Source organism: Physcomitrium patens, chromosome 2, assembly GCF_059467195.1.
Source record: "Physcomitrium patens ecotype Gransden chromosome 2, ASM5946719v1, whole genome shotgun sequence".
Classification (NCBI taxonomy): Eukaryota; Viridiplantae; Streptophyta; class Bryopsida; order Funariales; family Funariaceae; genus Physcomitrium; species Physcomitrium patens.
Genome location: NC_143411.1, coordinates 15088835 through 15108624, shown reverse-complemented (window position 1 = coordinate 15108624; position 19790 = coordinate 15088835). Strand labels below are relative to the sequence as shown.

Genomic DNA, 19790 nt, shown 5'->3' with positions numbered 1-19790 from the left:
ATCAAGCTTCTTCACCTCCAACCACACTTTCCAATGTTCAAAAGAAGTAAAAAGTGTTTAAATTTTTTTTCTTAAATAGGCAAGTGACATTTCATAGAAAGCCATAAAAAGACCTAATGACTTACTATTGCAAGTCAAAATTCTACCAATGCATTGGTGGAGTATTCAACCTACCATTTTTGCTTTGTGTAATTGGTTAAGGGCAAGTCACCAGCCCTATTACTAAAAGTGATGATGTATCAAAAATTGAGGAAGGATTTTAGACTCTGGCTTCAATTTTCCCCACCAATCATGCATGGAAGAAGGCCCTAAGTAGTACTAACTTGCCACCAAATTGATTGTCTTCCACCATTGTAATGGTATGAAATTGCATTGTCTTGGAGGCTGTTTGATAAAAGGAAGGGACTCAAAAGTTGCTATACAATCAAAAGTTGATTTCCTCAGCCGATGCTTGGGTTCCCTAAGTTCCCTCATACATTCCACGCCAAACTTTCTCAATCAGCAATTTCAATCCATGACTGGAATCTTCCTGAGTGAATTTGACACAACATAGGTAGTGACTGACAATTTCCTGGCATGTAGGCCAAATAATTACCAGACACCTTCATATAGTATTGTATTTTTTTTGTAATAAACTTCTGATCTGTATGCTCCCAAAAACAAATTAAACAAAAGTGAATTCAAACCATAGTCTGCAATTTTTTGGTGTACCCATTTTATGTTCAGATAACTGAAAACCCATTAGAGCCAATAAGATTCAAGGCCAATCTACAAACTATCTTCAAATTATCCAAAATCCTACAATGCTATTGATGGATGGTGAGGAGTTATCATCCCAGGCTGAGAAGTATGATTGAAGAACTCTCAATCAAGAGGACGGTACCATAGACACATCTTGGGATTCTACAGATTAGAGTACAGTAAAGACAAGTAGCAGCGAAGACAGAAGGAAAAGGAATACAAAAAAATAAAAGGAAGAAAGGAAAAAGAAAAGCTGAGTGTAGAATACGGGAGTGGAGACGAGAGTAGAGGCAGCAAGAGTAGAAGAGAAGTGATGACACGAGGAGCGGCGCAGGCTGGTCAAGAAGGGCCAAGAAGGGAAAAAGGACTATATCTCGTCATCCGCCACCATCGCTGAAGGCTGCCACCACTGATTGCTAATGGCCTTCCTCAGGCTCTCCTCGCTCACCACTTCCGCTTCCCCCTTTCCTCTTTCCCTTCCACTTTTCTCTGTTGCTTTAATGAGAAGAATGCCTCCTCATCGCTTGGAAAGGATAATGTCTATATTTCCTTGTAAAGCTACGCTGCGCAAAGTTGCCAGCTGGGCCTAGGTAGGGTCAAGGGTGCATCTTGTCCCCATCCCAAACCTCTCGTCCAAATTTTCTTTCCATTCCGAAACATTTCCCTCAGATGGGAGAAAATCCCAAACGAGGGAACACACAAAAGACAAACCCCTCTTGTTTTGGACTTGTCCTTAGTATCAACTTGGCCCTCAGGTTTTGATGGTGCTATCTGTGTATAAGGTGTCCATTTCTAGCCTATATATATTTATATGTGGGTCTTCTAGATATTTTAAGATGCAATCATTCATATATATATATATATATATATAGTCTGTGAATTGGTCGTCATTTCCATTGAATGAAAATTTCGGGAAAATGATTTTATTAATGAAAAACTAGTTATAAATTAATTCAGCAACAAGGAAATTACAACACTCGGTAAAATGTTGGTAAGTTAGAAGCTGTAACCAACAATATTTTACCACCTATTACACATGACGTCATATGAATCACTTGCCATATTAGAAAAGTACATATAACACTTAAAGGTGAAACAATATTTCAGAATTCCTTGACATGAATTATCCAACTACCAACATAAGTAAGCCATATTCAATCTTTGCACTTGAGTAATTATCTTCTTCTTCTTCTTGTAAAATTATCAGGTTAATTTAAGAAAAAAAATAAATAATAATAATAATAATAATAACAATAAACATGATAATTTATTTAACACTCACTAACCTTTCTATAATAACTCTTACTTGCAAGGAAATACAAGAGCTTCCATCAAAATCTTTATTGCTATGTATAATGAATTATCAAAACTAAATTTCTGAAGTAACATTAGTACAATGGTGCTGTCAATTAATTGAATGTGTTCGAAGTTATACATTTTGTATTTCCAATATTTATAAAAAAAACAGTGTCCCTATTGCAAACACTTGAATGTGTATCTACCCTTGTTGTGACAAATCACATTTTTCAGGTTGCTGATGTGAGGAAATTTATCTTCACTTAAAAATATTATTCCTTCTCCTTATATAAAAAACACAGATACGGAAAGTATGTATGCACACATGTACAGACACTCATACAGAGGGGAACAGAAATCCAGAATTTGTTGAAAAGATTATTGTTGGAATAAACATGTGAAACAGCATCCAATTGTTTATAAAATTTGGAACTCAAAGCCCAGCATTGTTACACTGCAGAACAAAAGGGAAAAGGTAGAGTGAAAACATCTTTTGAAGGGTCAAAGGATCCAACTACTTTCCTGTAGGGAGCACTGTTGATGAATCCAGGACAAAGGAATGTTAGACTGGCTCTGGCTCTCTCCTTCCTTCTTTCCTCGTCTCCCTTTATCGTCTCCCCCTCCTCCGCTGAGAATAGCTTCAAGTCGGGTAGCTCCAGCCCCCAAGGCGTCTAGGTTGCTAAAGTTGAGGCCCCTCTTCCAGCCTTACAGCATGCTGACACATAGTTTCCATCTCCCTGCCGTGCATGGACCATATGCGGTGCACCAGTGTGGATGATCTTGGTTACACATGGGTGGAACCCCAAGAGATGAGGAAAACTTGCATTAATAAACAAATAAAGAAATCGAAGAAGAAAGAGAGAAAGAAAAAGATAGATAAAAGAGGGAGAAAAGAAAGAAATGTTGACATTATGTGTACGAAGCATATTTAAGCAAATTTGCGGTAAAATATTTCCATATAACTTTCTACTAAAACCATATTACTATTTACAGTCGAACATAATTATTTCGATTCTCACCGATTACCAAGTCATATCACTTAACAAAAGTTGATCATAAGAATAAAAAGTAATGTAATATATTCATTCATCCATTCAACATTCATTCCAACATCAATTGTAAATTCATTCATTTTAATTAAGATGATAGGATGTTGAACACATCGTTAATTAGGAGATACTACGAAAAACCCTCTTTATAATTCAGTCTATGGATTCTATGGGTGCAGTGCTTGGAGTTGCATAAATCATTGACAGAAAACCTTCCACCAAAACTTGCTCTTGTTATCAATTTATTAAATTATTCATTTATTCATTTATTACATTGATTTTAAGAATGAATTGTCCCATAGATACATACACACACACACACATATATATATATATATATATATATATATATATATCAAATTGAGTGTTTAAAAGAATTTGAAACTATACTTATCATGAACATAATTTCAGCCGGATAACGTGATCTTGCAAATCAACAAACATGTTGGCAGCTTCTGAATTATCGTTCTGATAATCATCACTTTTCTATTCATGAGACAAGTTTACTTTTTTAAGCTCGTTCATACCTCTGAAAAATTTCTGATCTTTCAATCATTCTGAATTTTGAAGTTCTCTTTGAGTTTTGTACCCATCATACTATTAACATAGACCAGTGAGCAATTAAAAAGTAGGAGACAATTTTTAATGTCTGCAATGTGTGGTTGAAAACTCGTCTTTAATACAAGTTAAGATCTGGGCAGTTATGGTTAGATATCACAAACAAATAGTTGAATAATTTTTTTAAGGTTCTGTGTGGCATGAGATAAGCAAAGATTTCAGGATGAAAATGATTTGGTCGCCTTGACCCTGGAGAGATTGATGCAAAGAATTTGAATTAGCTCTGCTGGAAGGATGATATTGATGGACTACATTCCAAAAGCAAGGATGGGTGAATAGTGTGGCAAACTGTTCTTTCTCCTACAATAACTCGTGCACACTGGGAAAGACTACCCACTCATTGATGCCAAGACAGCGAGAATTTTACAATTATGGGCGCCCTACCTCTCCATCCAGAGAGAAGTTGCAATGACAGTAACGTGGTACAACCTGCCAGCTTGAAGTAAAGAGAAAGTCTGTCTTGCTGAGTCCACACTGTAACACAAAGTGACTGTCATGAAATGGTTCTCAGTAGTGCGGAGAATGCCTTTGTTAGGATCCTTAAAACTCTGTGACCGCTTCTTTGGACATTCTTTGTACTGGTTGCCGTCTGCAATGACAGCCTTTGGCTCTTAGGGGAAAAAAATCAAAAGAAACAAATGAAGATCAAATTGTAGCCGGAGAGTGTAGCATTGTAGCCGGAATCACACTTTAATCAAGAGCGACTCGTGAATCCACATGTGCATGATCTCCAGACTGTAGTGCTGTCTTTATCAAGTCGTTTCCGGCGATCATGGGACCCCAATTTCGTTGAAAATGTCATCACTCTGGTTGCTTCCAAAAATGACCTGTTGCATGGATGGTTTGTCTCTCGTCAAGTCATGTATATCCTGTACATGTGACCCCTGCAGTGGCGCAATCAACTAATAACGGAATCACTAGTGGGTCTAGGGGGTTGCAATGATGGAGCTAAACAGATTGCGAGGCAAATTGCACCAGTGAGATAAATGACAATCGCCATTATGACTGTAGTTGTACGAGTATACTGCTGCTGGAATAGATTCTGTTTACCTTAAGGAAAAAGAAAACAAAAGAAAAGAAGGTGCGTATTCGTGTCGCATCCAGCACCGAGAAGCCTTTGGGGAACTTTGTGGTCACTTGCAACTGATTCCTTCGACTGATAGTCAGCTGCCGTATGCGACACACACTGCGGACCACGAGGAACAAGGCAGGAATATCTCGTAACGGGCAGCAACGGCATGGACTGATGCAGAGTCGTGTCGACATTGCAGTGGCTCCGTCAGCAACATGTATCATATGCGATCAATCAGCAGTCCAGGAAATGGCCAGTGCGCTCAGCGTTGGAATGTAGTCCATCAATATCAGATGTCACGATTCCTCAAATCCCCAAGCATCGGACTCCTTCCGGCAGTTCCGACCTTTGGCCCCTCTGAGTTGTTGGGATCACCAAGTAACTAGGATTCGGTCTGTATCTCCTGAATCTGCCTCTCAAGAGATATCAAGCGGTTGCTAGCCTTTGTGAATTATGCAGCTCCAGTTAATAATCTCCAGAGAGTTTCTGATTTTTGGAACGCCTACCTGCTGAATAGGTCGCAAGTCTGCATCCCAACTCGAAATTAGTATCAAGTTCCTGCACTTGCAGACATCCTATCTGTCAACAAACTCATGCTGATTGTTTGCGCTTCTGATGTATATCCAACTCTGCAGAACGTCAACGTCAAGTACATCTGTTTGAAGTTCATGGTACTGAACTTTACTGTAAGTAATCTTTAATATGAAAGATGATGTATAATTCCCTTGACAGTTGCCTCTATTAGATCTGCTGATTGCTTCTTTCGACTTACACACAAGTCAAACCCTTACTTTTACAACACTGATTGATTCTTACTTATACAAACCAGAAGCTTATCATGATAGCTATCTATTAAGTTGTAGCATGCAATAAGATTTAAGTTCTGCCCTTCTGATATCTGAGTTCTTTTGTTGTGATTGAGTCTGTTTTCTAATATTTGACGTATCACATTGTGAAATTGAGAAGCTTGTTTAACATTGTGATATTGAATGTTGGACGCACTTCTTATCTAATATTGTGAGGCTGAAATGTTTCTTGAACTTGTTTGATAAGTTGTAGTATACATTGTAGGCTATATGCACTTCTTATCTGATACTGTGATGTTGAAATGTTTCTTGAAGTTGTTTGATAAGTTGTAGTATGCATTGTAGGTTGCATGCACTTCTTATCTAGCATTGATGCTGAAATGTTTCTTAAAGTTGTTTGATAAGTTGTAGAAGCAACTTCTTATCTAGTATTGATGTTGAAATGTTTCTTGAAGTTGTTTGATAAGTTGTAGTATGCAACTTCTTATCTAGCATTGATGCTGAAATGTTTCTTGAAGTTGTTTAATAAGTTGTAGTATGCATTGTATGCTGTATATACTTCTTATTTGATATTCTGATATTGAAAAGTTGCTTGAATTTGTTTGATAAGTTTTAGAATGCATTGAATGTTATATTTCTGATTTTTTACATCATAAGATTAAAAAAGTTGTTTGATAAGTTATAGCATGTGTTAGTTGTTAATCTTCTAATTTTTATTACTTGGTCTATCACACTTTGAGATTAACAAGTTGCTTGACTTTATTCAATAATTTATAAAATTTATTAAATATTAAACTTTTTATTTCTATTATTTAATATATCACATTGTGAGACTGAGAAGCTTGTTGAATTGAAAATAAGTTGTGGCATATGTTATGTGCTTAACTTCTTATCTTTAATACATAATATATTACATTTGTGTAAGTGAAAAACATATTAAAATTATTTAACTTGTTTGTCTCTAATGCTTAATATATCACACTATAAAATTAAAAACTTTTTTGAACTTCTTTGATAAATTATATTTTTTAAATTTTAATATTTAATTTAATAGGTTATGAAATTAAAATACTTATTAAATAATTTTGATAAATTATTGTCTATTTTAAATGATAAAAATTTTATTTCTTATATTCTTTAATTCTTATGAAAATATTATTTTCAAATATATAAATTGAATTCATTACATAAGATACATGTAATATTTAATGTGTCATTAATAAAATTATTTAACAAAATATATATATATATATATATATATATATAACTTGAATGTGGATTAGAAATTTTATTGAATTTATAAAAAATATTATATATTATAAGTAAGCTAAATAGTTTGTTATATTTATAAATATTATTGTATAATATAATATACTTGAAAAAATTATCAAACATATAAGAATAATAATGGTTTTTTAATATATATATATATATATATATATATATATATATAAAGAATCATAATATAGTATAAAAAGATTGAAAAATTATTCTATTGAAAATCTTACTATTCATAATAAAGAAGTTGAGAAATCAATTATATTTACGAACATTGGTGCATGTTATAAGGAGGTTTTAAAATGTATTGGTTTCATAATTATGACTAAAAATTATACGTGGATTAATAAAAATAAAAATAAAAAATATTTTTCATCATCAAGATACATTGAACATAAATGTACATGTAATTTTAAAGAATCGTCTTAAATTTCTGATCATTTAATATTGTCACTAAATTAAAATATTTAGACCAGCTTTTATAATATTTGCATGCAATTTTCATTCTAAACCTACCACTCAATTAAGAAACTTTTGGCCATTTAGAAACTCTTTGCAACATTGAGGTATGCCTGTATAATTTCTAATTTTGCTTAAAACATTTTATTTTTTATTTTTTATAGAAATAAAAAGAAAATACCATTACAAATATTTTAATTTTTTGTGAGATGGTAGTAGTTGTTTATCTTGCAATAATAATATTCTACTACTTGTGATGATGATGTCATCAAAGTTAGAGATTTTGACATCAAATACATTGTTCCAATACATAATCTATATTATTATAACATATATATTTTTTTAAATTATTGTTACATTTAGTTTTTTTTTTTTTTTAAAATTATATCAAATTGTTTTTATATGGTAGTTCTTTCCTATGAACCTCACCACAAAAATATTTAATAAGTAGTAGTTATTTTAGTTAAAATAAAATTATTATTCAATTATTATGTTTGAAGAATCAAAACACATTTAATAAATACAACAAGAGAATTTGATGTTAAATCTTTGATATAATTTTTATAAGGGCAAGATCAAGATCTGTAATATATATATATATATATATATATATATATATATATATTATAGTAGGAATAGAATGAATTACAATAATGTAAAAAAAATGTTGTCTATTGCTACATGTATTAAGTCTTCAATATAATAGTATTGGTCTATAAAAACAATTATGTGACAATTATAAGATCTCTTAAAAAAATCAATTATTTATAATCAACCATTTTTATCAAAATCTATTTATGTCAAAATATAATAGATTTAGCTCATATTAAGAGATTATTCTTAAAGTAATTATATTGTAATTAAGATTTCTTTGTAATAGATATTTTATTTATTTTTAAATCTACATTTTTTATGTTAAAATATATATAATTTTTTATATAATTATTTTTTCTTTAAAGTTCTTCTAGATTTTAAAACTAAATTTTATATTTTTGGATATCTTTGTTTTTACATCTTAAAATTAAATAAAATATTATATTAATTTCATGCATTATTTTTAATTCTAAAAGAATCCAAAAGCTTGTGTTAGAATATTTTTTTATTCTTAATAAAACTTTTTTTAATTAAAAGAATCATTCATACAAATTTCAATTTGAGAAAAAACTTTGTTTTTATCCTGCATAAAACCTTAAGTGCCTTCTTTGTTTACAATAGCATAGTAAAAAGAAAAAAGGAAAAAGAAATCAAATTATTTAAAAGTTTCTAAAATTTTTAATGAAAAAATAGAGCTAAATATTGATTAAATTCTAAATAATTTAGTATCCTATTCTATCTAACATTTGATAACAAACAAATACTTTCACTTAAATTCAAAAAATAATATTTCACATTGAAAGGCCATTATTCAAAGCAAGAGAGCTCCTATGAATCAATACAAACCACATTGTTTGATTTCAAATAATTTCAAATAATCAGTACCTAAATAACAGTCTGATACTTGAGGCACAAAAAGTAAAATAAATCCAATATCTACACTAGTTTAGATCCATATAACACATTGAGAAATTTTGTATATTTGGAAAGTGTTACTTATTTTCACCATGGTTTTAAAACTTTCCAAATATACAAAATTTTGCACCGGTTTATTTTCGTTCTAAACCTAAATCGACTTCCCAGGAACTAGATTTCTAATGTCAAATCCAAATCTGACAAAGCAATTTTGCAGCGGACTTGAACAACCAAGTGCACACTTCATGCCCCTTGCAGCAGAAGTGCCTGGAAGCCTAATGTTTTTGTACTCCTTGCAGCATCCATATCAGCATCGGCAGCTTGTGGATCTGCTGCACATGAGCCTCATTATCAAGCATTTGATGGCAAGAATGGAAGACAAATGAGCAGCAGCAGAATATTCTCAGGTCCCTCCAGGTGAGGGAAGCCAGAATTGTACATGCTCGAAGAGCAACAAACCCCTTGGGTGGTTGATTGAGTTACTTCATAACCGTGACATTCGATGCTGACGATCCAGCTCTGCAATGCTGCCAAACGTTCAGATTGATTGCTGCAAGTCTACGGCACATGGGACATCTTGGGTGGAACATCCCACCTTGGCCTTCACCGAAAGACGGTGAAAGGGCGAATGTTGTACTCCTGGTCAAAACTAGCCTTGGTCATGCGCACGGAAAGGGTGTCGTCAAAGCATAAGTCACTAAAAGAGAAGTCTGATGGCTCCTACCCACCGAGTTTGACGTCACCAAACCAGCTTGTGGGCCATGGAGCTCGGTCCACTCTATTTGCGTTGCGCTTCCCGTCGTGCTCCACGGTCTCCATGACGATAGAAAAGTGGCATGGGCAACTACGAGAGATCCCTCCCTATGCTACTCCACTGTGCTCCACTGTTTGCAGCTTCTCTGCAGATTCTTCCGGTTCCGTTGAGCTTCTCCGTCTCAAATATAAACATCTGAATTAAAAATATAAACTTATTGTGTATCCTCATGTGAACGCATGGCCTGTGCACCATGAACTCCCCATATATCCGGTGCAATATCGCCTTCAAATTCTCTTCCAGCACATCCTCGCTGGCAAAGTGGATCTAAAAGTAGGAGCAGCACAACACGAAGTGATCAACGAAGGGCGTTGCAAGCATGGCATCTCGTTCACCAGATACTCACTCCGACTACGTGTTGCAGCAAGAACTCGTACAATCAGCAGCATGGACAAGTATGGCTCCTCCTCCGCCCAATCCATGTTGTCTCTCATCATCATGTCCTCTCTCTCATGCATGCGCTAATCCTGCACACTTCCAATTGTTGCTTTGGGACTCACTGCAGGTCGTTCCTTAAAATATTGGATCACCTGCTCTCATCAAGGATCTTTAATTCGCACCATTTTCACTCTCCCTTCATAACATATTTTGCTTTATATACGATTACACAAGTATTTGTAAATGCTCTGCAATCTTATTGACCTTAATATTATCCAACTTCTAAAGGCTACTTCACACTATATTTAATTGTTTAGTAATAGACAAAAAAAATGACCATTTGGCCTTCATACTAGAGGCAAATGGCCAATAGACATTTTGGTCAAAAGTTTTGATATGGCAACACTTTGTGACAATTTTGGCACCAAGGAGTTGTTTGCTTGATAAGAAATTAGCTTGGGCATGAATGGAAACTCAATTTATAATCAAGCAAACAAGCCAAAGGTCATATTTATTATGTTTTAATAGAATTTTATATTGGTCTTTTGTCCCATTTTAAGTGGAGTTGTCTAAGGTCCACATGACCAAAAGGCCATAGTGTAAAATTGCACTAATAATCTTACTATAATTTTTTCAAAATTAAATGAATCCTAAATATAAATCATTAAATTTAAAATCCAATAAATCTTAATTTTAACTTCAAATTCTACATCATCACAAGAAATTTATATAAATTCACAATCTTAATCAATTTTAAGATTATTTTTAGTTAAAATTTAAATCTTAGATTTTTAAAGATTTCAAAATTGATATACAGAATAAAAAAAATGATAAGATATTGAATTTAATGCAAGAAGATAAATATATAAAAAAATGATTAAAAAAAAAAAACAACAACAACAACAACAACAAAAACTTAATATCTAAAACTCTAAATAAAAAATATCAATTAATTTTGATAAATTGGATGATGACATATTTTTTTTGAGTTATTTTAAAACAATAAAATTACACAAGCTATAGCCATATTTAATTTTGTCAAAGACAAGAATGTCAAAAAATAAAAATTCAATACACTCTTATATTACTCAAAAAGATTAAAAAATCATTAAAAAATAGTAATATATTAAACTAGAATGGCTATTACCAAAGATAAGAAGACTAGAAAGTCTTGAAACAAGACTAAAAACTAGAAAGGCATAGACAAGAATGAAGAATGCTTCACTCTTGCCTCCATATATATTATCTAACTAGGAGCTATGTATTAATGTTCTATAGGACCTCTCACACATGTTGATTTTACAAGACATATATCTTAACTAGTAAGGTAAGTTTTCTATATGTACACCATATAGTTAGCTTGTTCTATAAGCTATCAACACATGTGATATGTGATTAACTTATTGACCAAGTTTCTAACCTATTAATTAACTACAAACACGTATAAAATCAAAGCATCATCTACGAAGCTTTTAGAAAGCTTCTCTAAAATATATTATGGAATTAATTTATTTTTACCTACTTCTACTTAATCATATAGATAATTATTGAAGTAAATACATATGTTTGTGACAATTTGTCATTCAGCAATTAAACTATTGTAAGTTTTTAGTTTCTCCAAAATACTATTTTTTCTACAATTATTGCAATTATCAAAGAATTTTTTATACTACCATAGAAATTTGCTAATCTATAAGATTTCTTGATAAAAACTAATAATATTCTACAAAAAATTCAAGGTAATTTAATTAAAAAATAAAAAATATTATCAATCCATTTTAATTCTTCTTATTAATATTTTATTTATCAAAAAATAAAGAATTATTATTTTTTTAGTTTTTTAATTTAATTATATTGTTAAACAAAGATATCTATTATTTATGTAAAAAAAAACTTTTTAATATAATTTTATTTTTAAAAATAAATCTAAATATTGTGTTGATTGAGCAATTAAGAATTATCTTTGAGAGGATCAAAAATCAATCCAAGTAAATCTTAAATCAACTTATGTTTGCTTTTATATGACATGGTATATGGTACATGATAGTAATAGCAAAGGTGTGTGAATTTAATATTTTCTTATTTTTACATTGATTTTTTTCTATTCTCTAAAGCATAAGAGGCTGTTTATGTTCTAAAAGAATTACAATTTATCTTAACAATAATCTTAGAAATAATTTGGTAGAATCTATATGACTAATAAGTAAATATTATAATTTAAAAAATGGAAAAACCATCTTTATCCAAAAAAATCGAAGTTGTATTGAAGTACAAATCTTTTATTTAATGATATTCAAAGATATGATTTGAAAAATATATTTATATAATTTGAAAAATATGTATCAAAATTCTATCTTTAAAATTTTAGAAATTTCATTAAAATAATTCTTATAAAATCTACCTGTGCAATTTTTTCATTAGATTTGGGGCTTTTATTATTAATCATCTTATTTTTAATTATATTAAAGTTCTTTTTGATTTAAAATTATGCACCATTAAAATTATGTAGATTAATTTTTAATACTAGGAATTCTAATATTTATATTTCCACAAAAAAAATAATAAAAAAAAACTGATATTATGCCATTTAACAAAAGATCACTTGAATTAAAAAAACCAACTAATAAATATAATAGGAAAATATTATCTATAATTTATTTTAGCAATTTATACATATAGATAGATAGATAGATAGATAGATAGATAGATTTAAAAAAAAAAAAAAAAAAAAAAAAAAAAAAGTTTAATTTTAAACTTAGTATTATTATTATTATTATTATTATTATTCTTTATGTATGTGAAAAACCTTTCTTAGTTTTGTTGTTATGCTGTTTTATTACATTCAGTATTATAGCTATAGTAAAATAAATATATTTATTTTAATATTTTATCTATTTTTTATTATTGAATTGAATAAATACTTTATTTAAAATTTTAGGTGTAAAAATATTAGATTTACGATAAAAAATTAAAAAATCTAATATAGAAATAAATAAATATAAATATAACTTAATTCTTTATTGATAAATATTTCAATTATATTGAAGATTATAGAATATGTCATTAACAATATATAAAATTTTCCATTTATAAAATTATTTGAAGTAAAAATAAAGGTATTTTCGATCTGTTATGATGTACTTTCATAAAATTACCAACTTGACTTTACGTTTTACAATATAAAAGCATAGGAAACTAAATACATCAATGTCTACTACAAACAGATTTGAGCTGTATTTACAAATTTTAAAGGATTATAAAATACACATATGTATATATATATATATATTCCTGAATACTGCACAAGTAAAATTATTTTGTATAAATCAAATATTTTGCAAAATCTCACAGTAAAATTTTATTCTTAAATTATATTTTAATAAAAAAAATTAATATCATTTTGTATTATTCTATTTCATGAATATTTTACAATTTTCTTCTTAACTGATCATTTTCTGAATTTTTTGTTAAATATATCGCATGTAGTTCTTATGAATAGATAATTAAAATATAATTTTGATTATTTTATTAGATGGTTAAGGTATGATTTTTTTTCTTTTTAATAACGTTTGATAATCAAATATTGAATTTTTTCAACCAATCTAATTCAAAAATATTTTAAAAATAATCTTTATATTAAAATAAAAAATTATAAATATATAAAAATTTAATCAATAACGTACATATAGAGATTTTTAACAAAAGATTCAAATATATCTTTAAAATCAGATATAAGATATTAAATTATATAATCTAGTTATTAATTAAATTATTTTTAGAAATCTATATCTTTGATAATAATGTGTATAATAAGCTATTACATTTTACTTATATTATTACTAAAATTTTAATTTATTTTTTAAAATTATAAAATTATAACATGATAATGAATAATGAAAAAATTTATAACAAATAATTCTAAATATATTAAAAAAATTGATAGATCTTAAAAATAAAAAAATAAAAATCTTGTAATTTATTAGAAATTTGTGTATGTATATATATATATATATATATATATATATTAAATAGACCCTTCTAGTCACGATGGTAATCATAATAAAGAGTATAATAATCATGTTGAATATGGTTGATTTTCATTAGTTCTATATCTAATAGTAAAAAATGAATGTAGAGGTCATTTTTATTTTTATGATGGTTAGGATGGATGGAAAAGTTTTAGTAAAAGCTTACGTCTATTTAACATTCTCTTAGATATATATTTTAATTTTAATTCAATAATAAATTAAAATACAAGATATTTAAAAATATTGAATTAATTATAATATTATATAAAAAATAAACTTTAAAACCATAAAATATCTTTTTATATTAACCTAATGATTTTAAATTATTCCAAATTTGACTAATAAAATGTTAGAGAGGTGATTTTTTAAGGATCTTTTATGAGCAATAAAAAATTATTAAGTTTATAAATAGATGTAAGTCTTATCAATGTATCTTAATTAATAAAATTATTATGTTTAAGATTTCAAGTTTTTTTAGAAATAAAATATTAAGTTTAATAAGACTATTTAGTTATTTGATTATTTATTAGAATTTAGAAATATTTATGAGCTATAAGAGTCTTATTAATCAAAAAATCATAAAAAATGAAGTCTTAGTAGGTCTTGGAGATAATTATTTTAGTTCGTTTAATCTTATTTTTTAGTTGTATGAATTAGAATGTAGTTATTGAGGCCAATATGTAAACTTGTCTTTTATCTACATGTAATATTTATTAAAAACTTATAAATATTAGTTAATAGATAGAATAAGCATGAAAAAGAATCAAATATTTTTTTAGTTATTAATATTAAAAATAATTTTTTTAATTAATTTAAATTTATTCTATTATTATCAATAGATCAATAAGATATAAAAAATAATAGTATTAAAAAAAATTATGAATATTTTTGAGGATCTTTTATTAATTTTTTTTAATACTATTTTAATAAAATAATATTTTTGAGGATCTTTTATTAATAATAGTATTAAAAAAATTATGAATAATAAAATTAATAATAGTATTAAAAAAATTATGAATATTTTTGGAATTCATATATAAAATTATTTAAAAAATTTGAGTATCTTTTCTAAAATATTTATAAAAATATTTTTACTTTGGGGGGTCATTATTAAAAATTTGAGCAAGATTTGAAGGCCTTTTTAGGGTCACAATACTAATTGGGCGTTTTTGAATACAATGGTGAAGTCAAAAATATAAAAGAATTGGTTTTACTAGTACAAAATAGGAAGTCCAATAACTAGTATAGGAATTGTAAGAATAGAGGTGGCACATGTCCCATGTGGGTTGTAGCACCTTAGATGTAGGTAAGAGGATAAGACTAAAGCCTCGTGGCCACTCAAAGACATCTATATATAATACTTGTAAACCTTAGTGATGCTAGAGCTTTTAATTGCTTAAACAAGTTATCTTTGAGATATTACAAGTTCACTTAATTTTTCTATTTTTTTATTTCTTTCATAAACCTTCATAAGTTATTCATATTAATTTGGATTTATATATTTTTTATGCCATTAGAAAGATAATAAAATATTTATTTAGAAATATATATATATATATATATATATATATATACATATTTTTATTAGATAAAAACCCTATGAACAAACTATGACTAGTTTTTAGAAGGTGTAAATACTTGATTGCATATCCTTAATTTGTTATGTGCTTGTTCTTCATTTTTTTTATTAATTGTATCATTTGCTTTACACCACCAATTATAAGCAAATCTTAATTGATGCCATTTTTAATTTTAGGCTGAAGAGTGAATTTTACCTTCACAATGGAATATAGTCATTCTATCTTGTAACTTTGAAGGTTTAGAATTGCATTACAAAGAACCTTGATTTCATTTAAGATACAACCAAATTTCTTGGATTATATAAATAAAAGTGATTTTTTGTAATAATATTCTATATCAGATTTGATATATATATTTTTTATAATTCTAAATAAAGCTTTTATTTTACTTTATTTTATTTGTTTATCTTAATTAGCACTAAAACTTCTTTTGGGTTAAATTTCTATTATGTGATTCTAAATCAGACACATGAGATATTTATGGTCATTCACATACACTTTTAAATGCTAATAAATTCCTCACTTTTTATATTTTCAATAAAGATTTTAAAACATAAGTTTTTTTTAATATCAAAGATTTTTACAACCTAAAAAGTATAATAATTTGTGCAACTTTATATCCATGATAATTATCATTGAACATCTATATTTTATAATTTTTTGAAGCTTATATATTTTTGTCTAAGCTACTAACATTATCACCAAATAAAACATCAAAATAAATTACTAAAATACTGTGTAATATGTAGACACATTCATATGATTAGCTCATACCTCTATAGCACTACATTGACCTCCACTCTAAATGTAATTTCAGCTTGAGGAAAGTTAACTTATTTTGGGTCAAATCACTTTCTCCCATTACTGCACCAATCCAAAATGCCGTACAATGTGGTTACAATTTTCTCAGGGATGCAAGAGAATGTTTTGATCATCTCGTCAATAGCCCTTCACGACTCAATGAGTAGTGCAAAAACAGAAACTCAATTTGCTAAGTTTAAAGAGAAGACAAAAAACCAGACGCTGCAAGATTTCATAATAAATTTTTAACACATCTATGAACATTCTTCCTAACCATAATTCGTAAATTTTGATTTTGGAGTAAGATCTTGGAAAAAAATAAATCTTCTAAAGTATCTCAATTAACTACTCATCACTTTCATGTGGCGCTGTAGACGTACATACCCTATAGTACCAGAAGATATTGATTACACCAACAATACCTGACAGCTGCTATCAAAATCGAGGAACCCTACCAAGCAAAGCAGAAATTAAGAGATTTATATATTAAAATCAAGAACAATCCTTTCAAACATGGAATAATTGTAAGATGAACACTCTCAAACTACGTATATTCCCATACCAGTATATCCATGATTCACACTAAACCTTCTTCTTCAGAGTCGAGTAACTGCACAAGACTAATATGTACAAAAGCCATACTGGAGAGGTTCTAAAATTAGGTGAGTTATCAAGTGCTTACCACACTTCTTACCCTAAATTACGACATTCTTTACCATCAATCACACACACAGGACACCACGAATGGCCAACATTAGCTCTAGGGTATTTAGTTGCTGCTTCATGATCAACCAAGCTCAGCTGAAAATGAAAATAGACTACTGTATCAGCATCGAAACTGCTGACGTGAAAATGTAAGCAAAAAACAGACCTCTTCGTGAGATACGTTCAAAATCAGACCTGAGGATAAATCAAAACTCTGGATTGGATTCTACAACAGTCAGGGACATACATTGAGACAAAAAAATTCTCCATGTACAAAAACAATTAGCACTATGAAGTTAAAAAGGTACAAGAGCAATTGATTCCCTCAAATTAAAAGACTAATTCGTAGACACATGTAAATGAACGGTGCCCTCTAAACGTTCTGTGACCTCTGCGGCAAAGCGTTACCTCGCCACAAATGTGCAGGTCAGATGTGTGAATCTGTATATAGGAACATAACGATGCACTAACCTGGTTTTCAGGAGTTCCTATGCTGGAATTGTACAAAACTTAAAACACCTTCTCATTAAAAAAATACTGAATTTCAATGCTTGGAAAGTGTGACGAAAACAATGATATGCAAATATACAGAGACGATGAAAATATTACATATGACATTTAACTGCCTCAGTACAACTTTCATAATTACATGGTCTAAAAAGACAGTACTTTTCAGTCGTTGATCACAACCTAACTTTTCAGTCGTTGATCACAACCTAATCAATCGAACAATCCACCCTAATTAATGCACAAAGTATGCACATAAAATACTGAGAGTGTTCTCAGTAAAAAAAAAATCCTAAAGCAAAAAAGTATCAGCGAAAACAGTAGCCGTTTAAGGATTAATAGTCTCCCGAAGCGCTATGTAATTTCGGAAGGCGCAAATCTCCGTCAAAGCGGTGCCGAAACGATGTTGATTGCTTCGCTCCTCCAAAACTCAGACGCACAGTCAGCCGACTAGTAACCCACAGAAATCGGCCAAGGCCGATAATAGATGTCAACGAATCGGGGAATCCTCTCATTCTATCCATTGGAATGCAATATCGATCGGATTGTCGAAGGCAGTCATAAGTGAACTCATGACTGTGCCTGCATAGAATATGTACAATTGATAGACGGAAGTCTCGTCGGTGTGAACAAAAGATCCCTCTTTCCAGGATCTGTAAGCCACGAACCATGAGAATCCACATCTACGAACCTAATCAACCAGTTTCATTATACCAACATGAGAGCACCACTGCTCCCACAATACACGACCTTGTCAACCAGAACCTCGTCTCCCTGACACAACGCAGCAGATCCGAACCCGATCCTAGGGTAATAATGAAAGAACATTGTGTACGCACTTGGACAAAGAAATAGTTATGTACACACCTAGTACCGACAACCACATGGAGTACATGTTTGGACAACGAAATGCTAGTGTCAACACATAGTGCAAGCAGTTTGACAATGAAAGCCAACATGCTGCCTGGTAAAGTAGAGCCAACGCGCTCGTACCCTGTTTCCAAGGCCGAATGTCATCGTCCCAACTCTCCCCCCAAGAATCCCAACCTCCCTTGCCATTGCCACTCCCGCCCCAGCTTCCATCTCCACCGTAGTTCCCATTTCCGCCATCGTGTCCATCGCCGCCTTCGCCATTGCTCCGGCCTCCACCCCCCCGCTTCCGCGACTTCCTCGCCTTCAGCGTCAGCGTGCTCGGTGCCAGCTGATAGCAGTTCCGCCGAACCGGCGGAGCAGCCGTAGCATCTTGTACTGGTGCCCCACTCGACACGGCTGCCACAACCCTCACGGATTGCACACCAGACCAACGAGGGCTCGACCCCTCACATGCAGCCGGCATGTAAAACTCCAAAGTGGTAACAAGCCCTAGGGCCCCATCAATTAACGTCTGCACCATGGTGTCTCGATCCCGCCCTCTCTCCCTCCCTCCGTACCAAATTCTGAGAAAGAGAAGCAGGAAAGGGAGGAAATCGACCGCAAGAGGGGCAACGGGTGATTCCCACAGTGAAGGCGACACGGACAGACAGACCTGGAAGTCGAAGTCGACGCTGCGAACAAGAGTTGCTGAACAGGAGCCACGCTGCAATAGTACCTCCATGCTAAAGCAGAATTCTAAAGCAATGAAGCACCTGATGCCTAGACAGCTAGCGGGGCCCGCCGCATCAGACCCGCCTTATGCTCTCGTCACCCGGCCAACAGATCCGGATTCAGATATACCATCCTATGGCGCCCTGCCCCTCTCTGTGCATCACATCACAAGTATCTTCCTATTCTTCTGTCCATTTAACTTACATGCCCCTGAACAATATTCCATCGCTAATCCCACTGGTTTCCCTTTGTCTGCTCTTACTCAAGTTCTATTTTTATATTCAAAAAGACGTCGTGGCTCCACGTCGCTTGTTCGCCACGCCCAATTGGCCAGTGACTCTGGATGCTGGCATCACTCTTGTCGTGCAAGTTTCAAGATTCGGAACTGGGTGAACAGAACGATGGGCAACGCCATTGAGGTTATACTGGTGGGTGGTATGTATAAATTAGAAGTTAATTAATAGCCAATTCGGAACCAATAATCAGTATGGTGCCCGCAGGACATGCTCCGTGCAACTTGCCAAGTCTGGCCACTTACAGGCAAGGATAGCATCCTTTTGACGCA

The 19790-nt window shown here is 31.1% G+C and overlaps 2 protein-coding genes and 1 long non-coding RNA gene across 5 annotated transcripts; 1 reads left to right on the top strand and 2 right to left on the bottom strand.

Moving 5' to 3' along the window:
• Positions 1–3546: 3546 nt before the first annotated feature.
• On the bottom strand, positions 3547–5000 carry LOC112273697 (uncharacterized). Of its 2 annotated transcripts, none has more exons than XM_073532070.2 (2): positions 4755–5000; positions 3547–4588 (listed from the first exon to the last, which is right to left on the bottom strand). In XM_073532070.2, exons 1-2 carry the CDS (start codon positions 4998–5000, stop codon positions 4475–4477), a joined length of 360 nt encoding a protein of 119 aa, XP_073388171.1. In that variant the 3' UTR covers positions 3547–4474. The 2 variants fall into 2 exon arrangements, with proteins under 2 accessions (XP_073388171.1, XP_073388173.1); XM_073532072.2 differs by having other exon boundaries at positions 3547–4531.
• Positions 5001–5087: 87 nt separating this feature from the next.
• On the top strand, positions 5088–5671 carry LOC149989757 (uncharacterized). The gene is made up of 2 exons (XR_016500986.1): positions 5088–5168; positions 5294–5671. It is a non-coding gene; the product is annotated as an uncharacterized LOC149989757 (long non-coding RNA).
• A 10660-nt stretch (positions 5672–16331) lies between these two features.
• Positions 16332–19337, bottom strand: LOC112277317 (uncharacterized). 2 transcript variants are annotated; one of them, XM_073540801.2, is made up of 2 exons: positions 18635–19337; positions 16332–16492 (listed from the first exon to the last, which is right to left on the bottom strand). In XM_073540801.2, the coding sequence occupies exons 1-2, from the start codon at positions 19233–19235 to the stop codon at positions 16413–16415; spliced, it is 681 nt and encodes a 226-aa protein (XP_073396902.1). In that variant the 5' UTR covers positions 19236–19337; the 3' UTR covers positions 16332–16412. The 2 variants fall into 2 exon arrangements, with proteins under 2 accessions (XP_073396902.1, XP_090103788.1); XM_090247662.1 differs by lacking the exon at positions 16332–16492 and adding an exon at positions 17727–18294 and having other exon boundaries at positions 18635–19330.
• Between the last annotated feature and the right edge of the window lie 453 nt (positions 19338–19790).

Bases quoted from the DNA above. Each gene is read 5' to 3' on its own strand.
- LOC112277317 (XM_090247662.1), bottom strand. From the start codon at position 19,235: ATGGAGGTACTATTGCAGCGTGGCTCCTGTTCAGCAACTCTTGTTCGC. The intron at 18,295-18,634 runs GTACGAGCGCGT...CGTGGCTTACAG, and splicing joins CATTCGGCCTTGGAAACAGG to ATCCTGGAAAGAGGGATCTT.
- LOC112273697 (XM_073532070.2), bottom strand. From the start codon at position 5,000: ATGATACATGTTGCTGACGGAGCCACTGCAATGTCGACACGACTCTGC. The intron at 4,589-4,754 runs GTAAACAGAATC...GCGCCACTGCAG, and splicing joins TTGTTTTCTTTTTCCTTAAG to GGGTCACATGTACAGGATAT.